At 37.3% G+C, this 13,626-nt stretch overlaps 1 protein-coding gene across 9 annotated transcripts in view; it reads left to right on the top strand.

The window, feature by feature from the left end:
* Window positions 1–13,626, top strand: part of LOC138763770 (FYN-binding protein 2-like) — a 148,122-nt gene that overhangs the window by 97,164 nt on the left and 37,332 nt on the right. For all 9 annotated transcript variants that reach the window (XR_011357773.1, XR_011357774.1, XR_011357775.1 and 6 more), the window contains exon 15: window positions 11,112–11,140. Coding sequence is in view for 6 of the 9 variants with exons in the window: in XM_069938487.1 (XP_069794588.1) it covers window positions 11,112–11,140 (29 nt within the window). In the remaining 3 variants the exon portion in view is untranslated. The remainder of the gene's footprint in view (window positions 1–11,111; window positions 11,141–13,626) is intronic.

The following is a 13,626-nucleotide window of genomic DNA, read 5'->3' as shown; positions in this document are numbered from 1 at the left end:
TTAGAAGTTGGACTTTGTCTCAGGAACTTTATAAGTGAAGTAGAGCAATGATTGGTGGGAGTCTGTGCTACAGATAGAGCTAGTAGCAAATAAAAAATAAAGAGAAGCACAAGCAGAGCAATGAGTGTGAGAGTGGCCCAGGGTAGGAGTGGGGAGTTAGAGGCTTTGGCTCGTGAGGCTTCAGCCAGCAGAGGTTGAGGATATGCGACAGGTAAGATCTTTTCATAGTAACACAGAGTAGGTGATAGAGATAGAAGATAAGGGAATGGAATGTTCCAGTTGCAGAGTATGGGAAATATGGGACAGCACAAGTATCCCTGATGACTATACCTGCAAGAGATACATCTAGCTGCAGCTCCTTACAGACCTTGTTAGGAAACTGTAGCTAGATGAACCTTGAATTATTCAGGATGCAGAGGTGGGTGATAGACAGAAGCTATAATGAGACAGACATATCTTAAGAGGTAGGCAACTAGGTGACAGTAGAGGGAAGGGTATTGGCAGAACACACTATTGGCCATTCCCCCTCAGTTACAAGTATACCCCTTTGAATACTACTTGGGGTGGCAGCCACATCAAAACCACTGTGGTTGGCTCTGAGCCTCAGAAAGGAAGAGAGATGTCAGGCAGAGTAATGGTAGTTAGGGAACAGGCAGGAGATTCTGCAGCTGTAAAATAAACTCCAGGATAGTGTGTTGCCTTTAGGGTTTCAGGTCTAGGATGTCTCTGAGCAGGTGTAGAATATTCTTCAGTGGACGGTGAGCAGTCAGGGGTCATGGCACATATTGGCAATAATGACATTGGCAGGAGTGGGGTAGAGGTCCTACAGAATAAAATTCAGGGAATGAGATTGAAAAGTAGGACTCCTAAGGTGGTATTCTGTGTTACTCCTGATGCCTCAAGTTCAGGAAGGACAGAAAAGGAAAATAGTGCAGACAAATGAATGGCTGATGAGATGGGGCAGGGTTTCAAGTTCTTGGATCATTGGAACAGTTTATGGAAAAGGGTTGACCTGTACAAGTGGGTTGGGTGGTACCTGAACTCCAGGAGAATCAATATCCTGGAAGAGACATTTGCTAATGCTGTTGGGGGTGGGTTAAACTATATTCACAGGGGCATGGGAACCAAAGTGACAAAGCTGAGGAAAAGGTTAGTGCACAGCAGAGACAGCTGATAGGGAGTTTGTGTGGAAGGACAGGCAGATAGGGCAAAATTTCAGCCATGGGGATGAGTTGTAATACAATTAGGAGAGAGGTTTTTTTTTAAGTGACAAATACAGGTCTAAAGGTTTTGTATTTAAATACATGGAATGTAATAACTAAAGTAGATGAACTTGTAGTTCAGCTATAGATTGGCAGGTATTACGCTATGGCCATCACTGAGTCGTGGATAAGGAATGGATGACATGGGGAGATGAATGACCAACGTACATTGGGATAGGCAGGTATGCAGAGGGAGTGGTTTGGCTCTGCTGGTAAGGAATATTATTAAATCATTAGAAAGAGGTGTCCTAGGATTAGATATCGAATCATTATGGGTTGAGTTAAGAAATGGCAAGGGTAAAAGGACACTGTTGGCAGTTATATACAGATTACCAGACAGTAAACAGAATGTGGGCAACAAATAAATGTGTGTCGGAAGGGAAATGTTATGGTTGTCATGGAGGTTTTGACATGCAAGTAGATTGGGAAGACCAGATTGGGACTGGATGTCAATAGAGAGAATTTGTAGAATGCCTAGTAGATGCCATTTTAGACTAGCTTTTGGCTGGGCCGACCTGGGAAATAGCAATTCTGGATTGGGTGTCGTGTAATGAACCAGAGTTGATAAGGGAGCTGAAGGTAAGGGAACCCTTGGGAGGCAGTGATCATAAAATGATAAAAATTCACCCTGCAGTTTAAGAGGGAGAAACTAAATTCCGAGGTATCAGTATAGCAGTGGAATAAAGAGGACTACAATGGTATGAAAGAGGAACTGTCCAAAGTTAATTGGAAAGGCACACTAACAAAGAGGATGGTAAAGCAGCAATGGCTGGAATTTCTGCAAGAAATAAGGAAAGTGCAGGACAAGTATATTCCAAAATGGAAGTAATATTTGAATGGAAAAATGATACAGTTGTGACTGACAAGAGAAGTCAAAGCCAAAGGCAAAAGAAAGGGCAAAAAAGGAATCAGAGATTAATGGGAAGATAGACTGGGAAGCTCTTAAAAGTATACCGAGGGCAACTAAGAAGGTAATTAGAAAGGAAAAGAGGAACTTTGGAAAAGAGCCTAATACTATCAAAAGGATACTAAAAGCTTTTTAAATTATATTAAGAATAAAAATAGAGGTGAGAGTAGATATATAGGACCACTAGAAAATGACAGAAGAGTAATTATAATCGGAGACAAGGAGATTGCAGAGGGACTGAATGAGTATTTTACATTAGCCTTCACTTTGGAAGACATTAGCAGTCTACTGGACTTTCAGAGGTGTCAGCGAAGAGAGGTGAGTGCAGTCAAGATCAAGGCACTTGAGAAGCTTAAAAAAACTAAGGGTAATTAAGTCTCCTGGATCAGATGGACTGTGCCTCTGGGTTCTGAAAGTACTTACAGACAATGATCTTCCAAGAATCAATAGGTTCAGGCATAGTTCCAGAGGACTGGAAAAATTGCAGAAGTCACTCTGCTATTTAAATAGGCAGGGAGGTAGCAGAAAGAAAATTTAGACCTGTTAGCCTAACATCAGTGGTTGGGAAGTTGTTAGATTTGATTTGTCAAGGATAAAGTTGCAGAATACCTGGAGTGCATGGCAAAGTCAATCTGGTTTCCTAAAGGGAAAATCTTGCCTGACAAACCTCCTGCAAATTTTTGAGGAAACCACAAGTTGGCTGGACAAAGGATTTTCAGTGAATGTTGTGCATTTGGTCTTTCAAAAGGCCTTAGCCAATGTGCTGCACATGAGGCTGCATCATAAGATGAGAGCCCATGAAATTACTGGAAAGATACTAGCATGGGTAGAGTACTACCTGCTTGGCAGTGGTGTATTGCGGGGAGGGATCAGAATCGGGGCCACTTCTTTTTGCATTGTATGTAGGTGATTTGAATTGTAGAATCAATTGTAAATAAATTTGCAGATGATACAAAGTTGGATGGAGGGGCAGATAGTGAGGTGGAAATGGAAAGGTTGCAGAGACATTTGGATAGATTAGGAGTCTGGGCAAAGAAGTGGCAATTGAGATGCAGTGTTGAAGAGTGTACGTTGACACACTTTGGTAGAAGGAATCAAAGGGCCGACAATTATTTGGGTGGGGAGAAAATTCCAAAGTGGAATCGGACTTGGGGGGTCTTTGTGCAGGACCTTAAAGGTTAAACCTCCAATTTGAATCAGTGGTGAAGAAGGCAAATGCAGTGTTGCCGTTCATGTCCAGAGGAATAGGATATAAGAGCAGGGATATGATGTTGAGGCTTTATACGGCAATGGTGAAGCCTCACTTGGAGTACAGGGTACAGTTTTGGGCTCCTCATTTACTTCTGCTTCTACAATCTTGTTCTCCTAACTGATTGGTTTGTCTTCTGTGCATGTTGAGGCTCATACATCTGTGCAGTGATCATTTTAGGTGCAGTAGTTCATAAATAAGCAAATAATTTTCATTTTTACTTCTCTAAAGTATTGCAGTGATTTTCAGAAATTCAAGTCCAGATTGAGCAATCGAGTTCAACAGTTGAAAACAAAGGGGTTGAAAAAGGAGAGACGCAGCAGAGAGCAGTTGATTGGGCAATTGAGTTTAACAGTTGAAGACAAAATGGAGGAGTGTTCATCATCGGAGTGGGTTAAGTCAGAGTGGTAAGGCTTTGGCTCAACATGTTTCAGCAAGAACCAATAAGAGGCAAGGAATGGTCAAAGTTGAAGTCAGAAAAGGCCACCTTATTCAAGGAACAAAAGTGATTCAGCAGGTAGGCAGAGGTAAGGGCAGGTTTTTTTTAGGAATCATACTTTGTTCATCTAGTCTTAGCCGTATCCCTGACAACTTCCATCTGTGAGAGGTGCATCCAGCTGCTGCTCCTGACAACCCAAGTTAAGGAATTGGAGCAGGAGTTGGATGAACTCTGGATCATTCAGGAGACACAGGGACACGATCACACCTAGGAGGCAGGAGGAAGGTTGATGCATAACAGTCAGGAGAGAGAAAGGGAACAGGCAGGTAGGGCGTCCTTGTGGCCGTCCCTTTCAGTAAAAAGTATACCATTTTGGATACTGTTGGAACAAACCATGGAGATCAGGTCTCTGGCACAGAGTCTGGTCCTGTGGATAAGAAGGGGAGGGAGGAGAAAAGGCGAGCTATCATGATAGGGGATTCCATTGATAGGGGACAGATAAGAGGGTCTGTTGAAGAGATCGAGTATCCCGGATGGTATTTTGCCTCCCTGGTGCCAGGGAGATATTTCAGATTGAGTTCATGGCATTCTCAGGAGAGAGAGTGAGCAGTCAGATGTTTGTGGTCCATGTAGGGATCAATGACGCGGGTAGGAAAGGTGAGGAGGTCCTGGAAGGAGATTTCAGGGAAATAGGTGCTAGGTTGAATGACAGGACCTCCAGGGGTGTAATCTCACGATTGCTACCTGTGCTAAATACATGATGTAGTAGGGAGGGTGTCAAGATTCTGGATCATTGGGCTCTCTTCCAGGGAAGGTAGAACCTGTTTTGGTAGTGTGGTTTGCATCTGAACTGGAAGGGGGCTAATATCCTTCCGAAGAGGTTTGCTTGTGCTGTGGAGGAGGGGAACCAAAGTGCTAGAGCAGATAGAGGAGTGGAGGAGGGAAAAGATTATGTTAAAATTGCATGCACCATTGGAAGTCAACAGGCTGAATGTGGTGGAAATGTTCTCAGGTGCATCTATTTCATTGCAAGGAGTATTGTAGGGAAGGCAGATGAGCTTAGAGTGTGGATTGGCATGTGGAATTATGACATTGTGTGATCATTAGTGAAAGCTGGTTGTAAGAGGGACAGGACTATCAGCTCTATGTTCCAGGCTTCCATTGCTTTAGACATGATAGAACTGGGGGGGCGGGGAGGGGAGGGTGGATGAAAGGTGGGGGTAGTGCCATTGCTCATCAGGGCAAATATCACAGCAGTGCTCAGGCAGGATAGACCAGAAAGCTTGTCTACTGAGGCTAAATGGGTGGACCTGAGGAATGTGAAAGCTATGGCCACACTCATTGGGTTTTATTATAGACAACCTAATAGTCAATGAGAATTGGAGGTGCAAATCTGTAGAGAGAGAGAGAGAGAGAGAGAGAGAGCAGCAGGAAACAAGGTTGTGATAGTTGGAGATTTTAACTTTCCACATATTGACTGGGACTCCTATACTTTAAAAGGGTTGGATAGCTTGGAGTTTGTCAAATATGTTCAGGAAAGTTTTCTAAATCAATTTATGGAGGTATAAACTGGAGAGAGTGCAATACTGGATCTCCTAACAGAGAAGGAGACAGGACAGGTGACAGAAGTATGTGCAGGGGAGCATTTTGATCCAGTGATCATAATACCATTAGTTTCGAGTTAATGATAGGTCTGGGGTTCAGGTTGAAATTCTAAATTGGAGAAAAGCCAATTATGAGGAAATGAGAAAGGATCTAGAATGCGTGGATTGGGATAAACTGTTTTTGGGCAAAGATGTGCAAGGTAAGCAGAAGAAATTTTGAGAGAATAGAGTTTGTATGTTCCTGTCAAGATCAAAGACAAGGTTAGAAGGCATAAGGAACCTTGGTTTTCAAGGGATATTGGGGATCTGGCTCAGAAGAAGAGAGACGTATATAGTAGATACAGGCAACATGGAGCAAATAAGGTACTTGAGGAGTGTTAAATAATGCAAGAAAAACCTTAAGAAAGAAATCAGGAAGGCTAAAAGAAGTCATGAGATTACATTGGCAGACAATGTGAAGGAAAATCCTAAGGGTTTCTAGAGGTATATTAAAAGCAAAATTGGTCCCCTTGAAAATCAGATTTGTTGGCTTTGTATGGAGGCAAAAGAGATGGGAGAGGTCATGAATATTTCTTTTCATCAGTATTCACTCAGGAAAAGGGCACTGAGACATGGGAAGTAAGGAAAACAAGCAGTGAGGTCATGGAACATAAACCGATTAAAGAGGAGGAAGTGCTCGCTGACTTAAAGCAAATAAGGGTGGTTAAATCCCCAGGACCTTGGTCTTTGAAGATGCCTATCATACTTGATGGACTAATAAAATATGATTTTTATATTTGCTGCACTTTTTTTTGCCTTTTCCTTCCACAGCAGCATGTCACTTGGTGGTGAAGGCCGCTTTCCATAAAATAGAGGGGAGTACTACTGTTTTTTTTTAATCATTACTTTTGGGGGGGGGGTACTTTTACTTATTTTTTTTCTTTTAGGGGTTTCTAACTTTCTGTTAGGAGATGTTATTTTTGTAAACTGCTGTGGAGCTGGGATCTGCTGGGACAGTAAATTATTTAAATTTTGTAACTTACAATGTGAATGGGCTCAATAACCCAATCAAGAGAAAGAAGATTTTTGGATTATATTAAGAAATTAAAAGCTGATATTGCTTTTTTACAAGAGACTCATTTAATTGAAAAAGAACATCAAAAATTAAAAAAGAGAATGGGTAGGTCAAGTTATAGCTTTACCTTTTAATTCCAAAGCTAAAGGAGTTCCCATTTTAATTAATAAGAAGTTACCATTTAAATTACCATCTACTGTCATAGATCCTGCAGTGAGATTTGTTTTAGTAAATTGTCAAATGTATTCAGTATTTTGAATGCTTTGGAATATTTATGCACCTAAATGTAGATGATGAGAAATTTATTCAGGATTTTTTATCTTGAAAAGGCATATGAAAGGCATGTGGTAGTTGGTGGTGATTTTAATTGTTGTTTAGATCCATTATTGGATAAATCTCAAAAATCAATAACTAAAACAAAAACTGCAAAAAGAATTTTAACTTTGAAAGATTTGAATTTAGTTCATATTTGGAGAAAATTAAATCCAAAGTAAAAGGATTATTAATTTTATTCTTTTAGGTTTGATTCTTATTCTAGAATAGATTTATTCTTAATTTCAGCTCAATTACAAGGACAGGTTATGCATGCAAAATATAAGGCTAGAATTTTATCAGATCATTCACCTCTATTGACTTCATGTTTAGGTACTGAAAAAATTCAATTTATAGATGGAGGTTTAATTTTTTGTTGTTAAGAAATGTTGATTTTTTGTAATTAAGTAAGAAATCAATTTCAGGAATATTTAGATATTAATACTGATTCAGTTGACAATAAATATATTTTATGGGATGCTTTAAAAGAGGTCAAATAATGTTATTCTATTAAAATTAAGAAAGATTATCTTAAAGAAGTAGATAAATTGGAAAAAGAAATAGAGAAGAATTTGCGGAAAGACCCATCTGAAAGGAAAAAGACAGATTTAATAAATAAGAAAATGTTTATAATTCAATACAGACTTTATAGAACAGAGAAATTAATTAAGATAACTAGACAGAATTATTATAAATTTGAGGAGAGAGATTATAAGGTATTGGCTTGGCAATTGAAGATAGAACAAGCTTCAAGAATTATTAATGCTATTATAAGAGATTCAAAAAATTCTTATTAAAACCCTCAAACTATAAATGATTCTTTTAGAGATTTTACTCTAATTTGTATACATCTAAATCCAATAATGATGATGTAAAGATTAATAATTTTTCATCTGAAGTTCATCTTCCTTCTCTAAATTGCCAAAATCATGAAGATTTTGATTCCCCATTTATGGTTAAAGAAGTTATTAATGCCCTTAATACTATGCAAAATGGTAAGTCTCCAGGTGAAGGTGGGTTTCCATCTGAATTCTATAAGAAATGTAAAGATTTGTTAATACCTCCATTAATGGAGGTACCGAAACAAGCAATGGAAGTCCATTCTTTACCTGAATCTTTCTCTAATGCAATTATTACAGTAATGCCTAAGGAAGATAGAGATTTATTAAAGACTGAATCTTATAGACTAATTTCATTATTAAATGTTGATTATAAAATTGTATTTAAGGTTGCCTAAATACTTGCTGAATTTAATTCATTCAGATCAATCTGGATTTGTTTATAAAAATAAGGTATTCTGCAGATAATATTGCTAAATTAATTAGTTTAATTAATATTTCCCAGAATATATCTGATTTAGCAATTGTTTCATCATTAGATGCTGAATGGATCAGAATGGAGTTATTTATTTAAGGTATTAGAAAAATTTGGATTTGGATCAGTGTTTATTAACTGGATGAAAACTTTATATAAAAATGCTTCTGCTAAAGTGGTAACAAATGGACAAATATCTTCTGCTTTTTTGTTAACTAGATCAACTAGACAAGAATGTCCTTTGTCTCCAGATCTGTTTGTTTTAGCAACTGAACCTTTAGCACAATTAGTAAGACAAGATATTAATATTAAAGGAATTAAAGTTAATAGTAATTAATTTAAGATCAATTTATTTGCTAATGATGTTTTGATTTATATAACAGATCCTGAAAATTCTTTGCATCCATTGTATATGAGATTAAAAGCATATGGTGAAATATCAGGTTATAAAATTAATTGGGATACAAGTGAAGTGCCTTTGGTTGAGGAAGATTATAGTTAATGTAAACAGATTGTCCACTTTAGGTGGTCAGATAATGGAATTAAATATTTAGGTATTAAAATGATTTAAAAAATTGGATAATTTATACAAGTTGAATTACTTATCGTTATTTAATAAAATTAAAGAGGATTTAAATAGATGGAATGATTTACCTATAAATTTAGTAGGTAGAGTGATTTGTATTAAAATGAATATGTTTCCAAGGATTCAATAACTTTTCCAATCTATTCCTTGTATTATATCTCAAAAATGTTTTAAGGATTTAAATTCAATTGTTAGAAAATTTGTGTGGAAATGGAAAATTGTAAGAGTATGTTTGGAGAAATTAACTTGGAAATTTGATCTAGGACAAATTTACAACACAAATTTTCAAAATTATTATAAAGCTGCTCAATTGAAATTTATTAATGTTTGATTTAGGTAAATCTTTAATGTGAGCTAAGCTAGAATTAAATAAAATAGATGAACAATCTACACAAAAAATTATTTATAAATTGAGCATGAAATTATTAATTTGTAATAAGGACCCACCTATATTGAAATATTTAAATGAATTATAGAATAAAATAGGTTATGAGATAGGTGGGAAAGGTATGATTTCATGTAAACAGCTTTAAATCAAAATAAACTCTTTCCTTTTACTGTTAATAATCAATTTTTAAAGATATTGAATCAAATGGGGATTAAGATAATAGAAGACTGTTTTGAAGCTGGTTATTTTATTTTTCAACGAATAACAGAAGAATATAATGTTCCAAATAATACCTTTTTTTATTATCAAGTTAAAGCTTTTTTAATTGACAAATTACATCAAAGTTTAAGGTTATCTAGACAGTCTGAATTAATAATGTTGGTAACTAAAGGAGGTACAAATAAATTTATTTCAGAAATGTATAAACTACTTCAAAGGAAATGTCTAAATCAGATATTGATAAATCAAGATTAAGATGGGAAATTGATTTAGATAGAACAATAGATCAAAATAATTGGAGAATGTAATGTAAAGATAATATGATTAAAATTATTAATGTAAAATGTAGATTAGTACAATAGAATTTTTTGCATCAATTATATTTAACTCCCCCAAAATTAAAAAAAGATTTAATTTAATATGTTCAGATGTTTTAGATGTGGCAAAGAATAGGTTCTCTTTTTCACTTGACTTGGCAGTGTACTAAGGTTAAGCCGTTTTTGGATACAACTTGAAGTATTTTTTGGAGAAAACATTAAAGGTAAAACTTCCATTGCATCTAATGTTATTTTTGGGAAATATTAAGATGTCTAGTTTAAAATTAAGATGAACTACGTATCAAGTTGAATTTTTACCATTAGCTATAGCTGTTTCAAGGAAATGTGTAGCTACTACTTGGAAGTCGGATATGGATTTAGGGATGCAAATATGGCATATCGAAATGAGATATGTAATCCTCTTGGGGAAAAAAATAACATAATTTGTGATAGTATCATTTTTCTTGAAAATATTTACAGCATGTTGGTTTGAAAATGTAAGCTCTCGGTTTCACAGTGGTTGATTTGAATTTATATACGTATTTGATCATCTTTTCTTCTCTCTCTTTTAGGGGTACTTGGGAGAGAGGGGGTGGTGGGAAGGGAAAGGGGTGGTGGAGAGGGAGGGAGGGATTAGGTTTATATGCCACATGTACTATATATGTATTTATATAATTCATTATTATTGAAATGTTTTGTGGTTTTAAAATTTTAAGTAAAATATTAAAAAAAGACTTTGGTCATGCCACTTGTGTAGAAATTTCAGATCATTGTACATTACTTTGGATAATACACTGACACACTTTCTGTTTTTATTTTAAAATAGCCTGTTGCACCAAATTTTAACAAATTTTCCAGTGAACCTCATGAATTTAAAGGGAGCCGGGGGAAATGCAAATACTCCAGAGCTCTGCTCGCACTATAATCATAAAAGTGTTTTTGGCATCTGTTATTCTGGAAACCACAACTTCCTCTGGAAAGTACCTCCCCCTCAGTCCAGATCCCAGCTCTGGCTGCATATCCCAGATTCCAGACAATATAGATTTTTGAACAAGCAGATACCGGAATATCAGACCTCTTTTGCTATATTTTTGCATGATCAGTATCGGCAAACATGACAAATTAATTTGTGTGAAGTGAGAGAATCCTAGCACCAATGCGAAGAATCATTTGATCTGTTCAGATCTTCTTGTTCATGGATAAATTTTGGCTGAGCTTGGAGAATGCCTTGCACTTTTTCAGAATGTGCCATGTTGCCTGAACATGCGGACATCCGGCAGTTTCACTTCTTGTCTCTCATTAGAAATGCATATTTGTATTATTCAGGAATTTAATGCTAGATTACATAAGTCCTGCAATGAGGTTGAAATCACAACCTTCTGCTTTGATGATTCATGTATTGTTCAAAATTAGATGCAAGTTAATGTTTGTAATTTATCCATTTTATTTTCCCCCCACAGTGTAAATTCCAGATCAGAATCCACTTTGGGTAAGTACGCTCTAACTGAAGAGTTTTAAAATTAATTTTAAAATTTGAGTGATTTGAAATACAAAGACTATTAAAACTGTGTCTAAGATTCCTTAACCCATTAATCCAAAATATTTAACTCACCATTTATTGACTTTTCTAGGAAAAAAGTGCAAAATTATTTCAGAATTTTCCATTACCCTTTTCCATTTTGCTTGCTCTCTTGTAGTCAACCACTCGATATGACAATGGGAGAATTCCCATTTTATTTCTATTTGTACAGCCTGTCTTGTTTTGAATGATACATGCATTCAAATAAGAGACTTTTGTCTTTTTACCATCTTTCTCAACTCCAATCTTTATATGCTCTCTCCCTTCAAGACACAATTTTTTTCAGTACTCATTTCTCTACCTACACTGTTAACTTTCTAAACCTTCCCTTAGCAGAACACTCCCATAAAAAACCTTACATATACAGCATGGTAACCTGTCCCCAGGGAAAACCCATGCAGACACAGTGGGAACGTTTAAACTCCTTAACACAGGATTCGAACCCCAGTCCTGATTGCTGGAGCTGTAAAGGTGTTGTGCTAACTGCTACGCCAACCATGCTGCCCCATGCATAAAGCTTTTCTTGCAGGTATTTACTGGATGTGTATGATCACTGGACTTGACTGGATTCAAGTGAAATAGCTCCTCCTTTCTGCAGTATGCTGCAAGTACGCTGTGAATTGAGTTCCATTTCTTCCTTGCCAATCTAAGTTGCAGAAGAAATGAATAAAGCAGATTAGAGAAATAGAGAGACCTGGACACGTATGGAATGATGGGGAGTTAGTGAAGACTGAGCTCCTGGCAAAATGGGATTTGGGCCAGCATTTAATATGGGACCAGTGCTTAGATAAGCTGAAGAATGGAAAATATACAAAACTTTAATAGCCAAACCTAGAGGAAGCACTGTCGAGGGTTTCTGCAACAGAGTAGCCAAGTTATGGCCTGAAGTACAACAATTACAGAGATGTAAATAAGTAGTTATTGCAATATATACCAGAATCTTGATCAAAGATTAAGTTCGTTCATTTATCATTCAATTGTTACAGTACAACCTGCTGATACAGTGTTCTTTAGTCCAAGATGCAAAAGCAGTGCAAACACACATACAGACAAATGATGCATATACACATCTATTAGAAATAAATAATAATAATAAATAGAGTCACTGGGAATTGTTTTAGCAGTTCAGCCGATATTCAGCAGCCTCACTGCACATGGGAAGAAGCTGTTTCTCAGCCTGATGAATCTGGCTCTAATACTCCTGTTGGGAGTGGCTGGAAGATGCTGTGTGTGGGATGATAGGGTCCTTGCAGATTTTGCAAGCCCTTTTCAAACAAGGATCCTGGTAAATCACATTGATGCAGGGTAGCTGGACCCCAGTGATCCTCTCTGCCACTTTTATGGTCCTGTGGATTGACCTCTGATCCGATGCTCTACAGCAACCGTATCACACTGTGATACAGTCATCCAGGACACACTCTGAGTAGAAGGTTGACAGGATTGTGGCCAGTATCCTGTCCTGCTTCAGCCTTCTAAGAAAGTGCAGTTGCTGTTGTGCTTTCCTGACGTGAGGAAATGTTCTGTGTCCACGATATGTCACTATTTAAATGGACTCCAAGGAACTTGGTGCTCTCCATTCTTTCCACTACTGAGCTATTAATGTGTATTGGAGGGTGTTCGTCTCTAATCCTTCTGAAGTCCACAATCATCTCCTTTGTGTGGTCCACTTTGATACTCAGGTTGTTATTCTTGCACCATTTCAAGAGACTTTCTGCCTCTTCTCTGTATTATGGCTTATTGTTGTTACTGATGAGGCCATCTACCATCGTGCTATCTGCAAACGAGTTGAATGTGGCATTCCAGTCTTGGGTCAGCAGTATGAGCAGGGGCAGGCTGAGCAGACAGCTCTGAGGTGCACCAGTGTTCAGTGTGATGGAGCTCAATGTTCTGCTGCCAATCCAGACAGGCCGTTGTCTCACCATTCAGGAAGTCCCGAATGCAGTTAAAGAGAGAGGTGTTGAGTCCCAGCAAGGACAGCTTCTCCACCAACCTCTGGAGTATGATTGTATTAAATGCCAAGCTGAAGTTGGTGATCATTCTCCAGGTGGGCAAGGACAGAATGGAGGGACAAGGCTATAATGTCGTCAGTGGAACATTTCCATCTGTAGATGAATTGAAATGGGTCCCATATTTCTGGGAGGTGTGCTTTGATACATTCCATTACCAGATGCTTGAATCATGTCATAGTGGTGGAGGTAAGTGAGGCCTGTTACTGTTGCCTTCTTTAATACTAGAGTGATAACAGCTACTTTGAAACCACTTGAAACTTAAAGGGGACACCAATATTTAAAATTTTGATTGAATCAAAACATTCATCTAAAATATGGTTCGATTGTTTATCCCAAATATATATATATATATATATATATATGTAATAAAACAGAATGCCTTCTCTC

The sequence above is a fragment of the Narcine bancroftii genome, chromosome 5, assembly GCF_036971445.1.
Source record: "Narcine bancroftii isolate sNarBan1 chromosome 5, sNarBan1.hap1, whole genome shotgun sequence".
Lineage (NCBI taxonomy): Eukaryota > Metazoa > Chordata > Chondrichthyes > Torpediniformes > Narcinidae > Narcine > Narcine bancroftii.
This window is presented reverse-complemented; position numbering and strand designations above follow the sequence as displayed.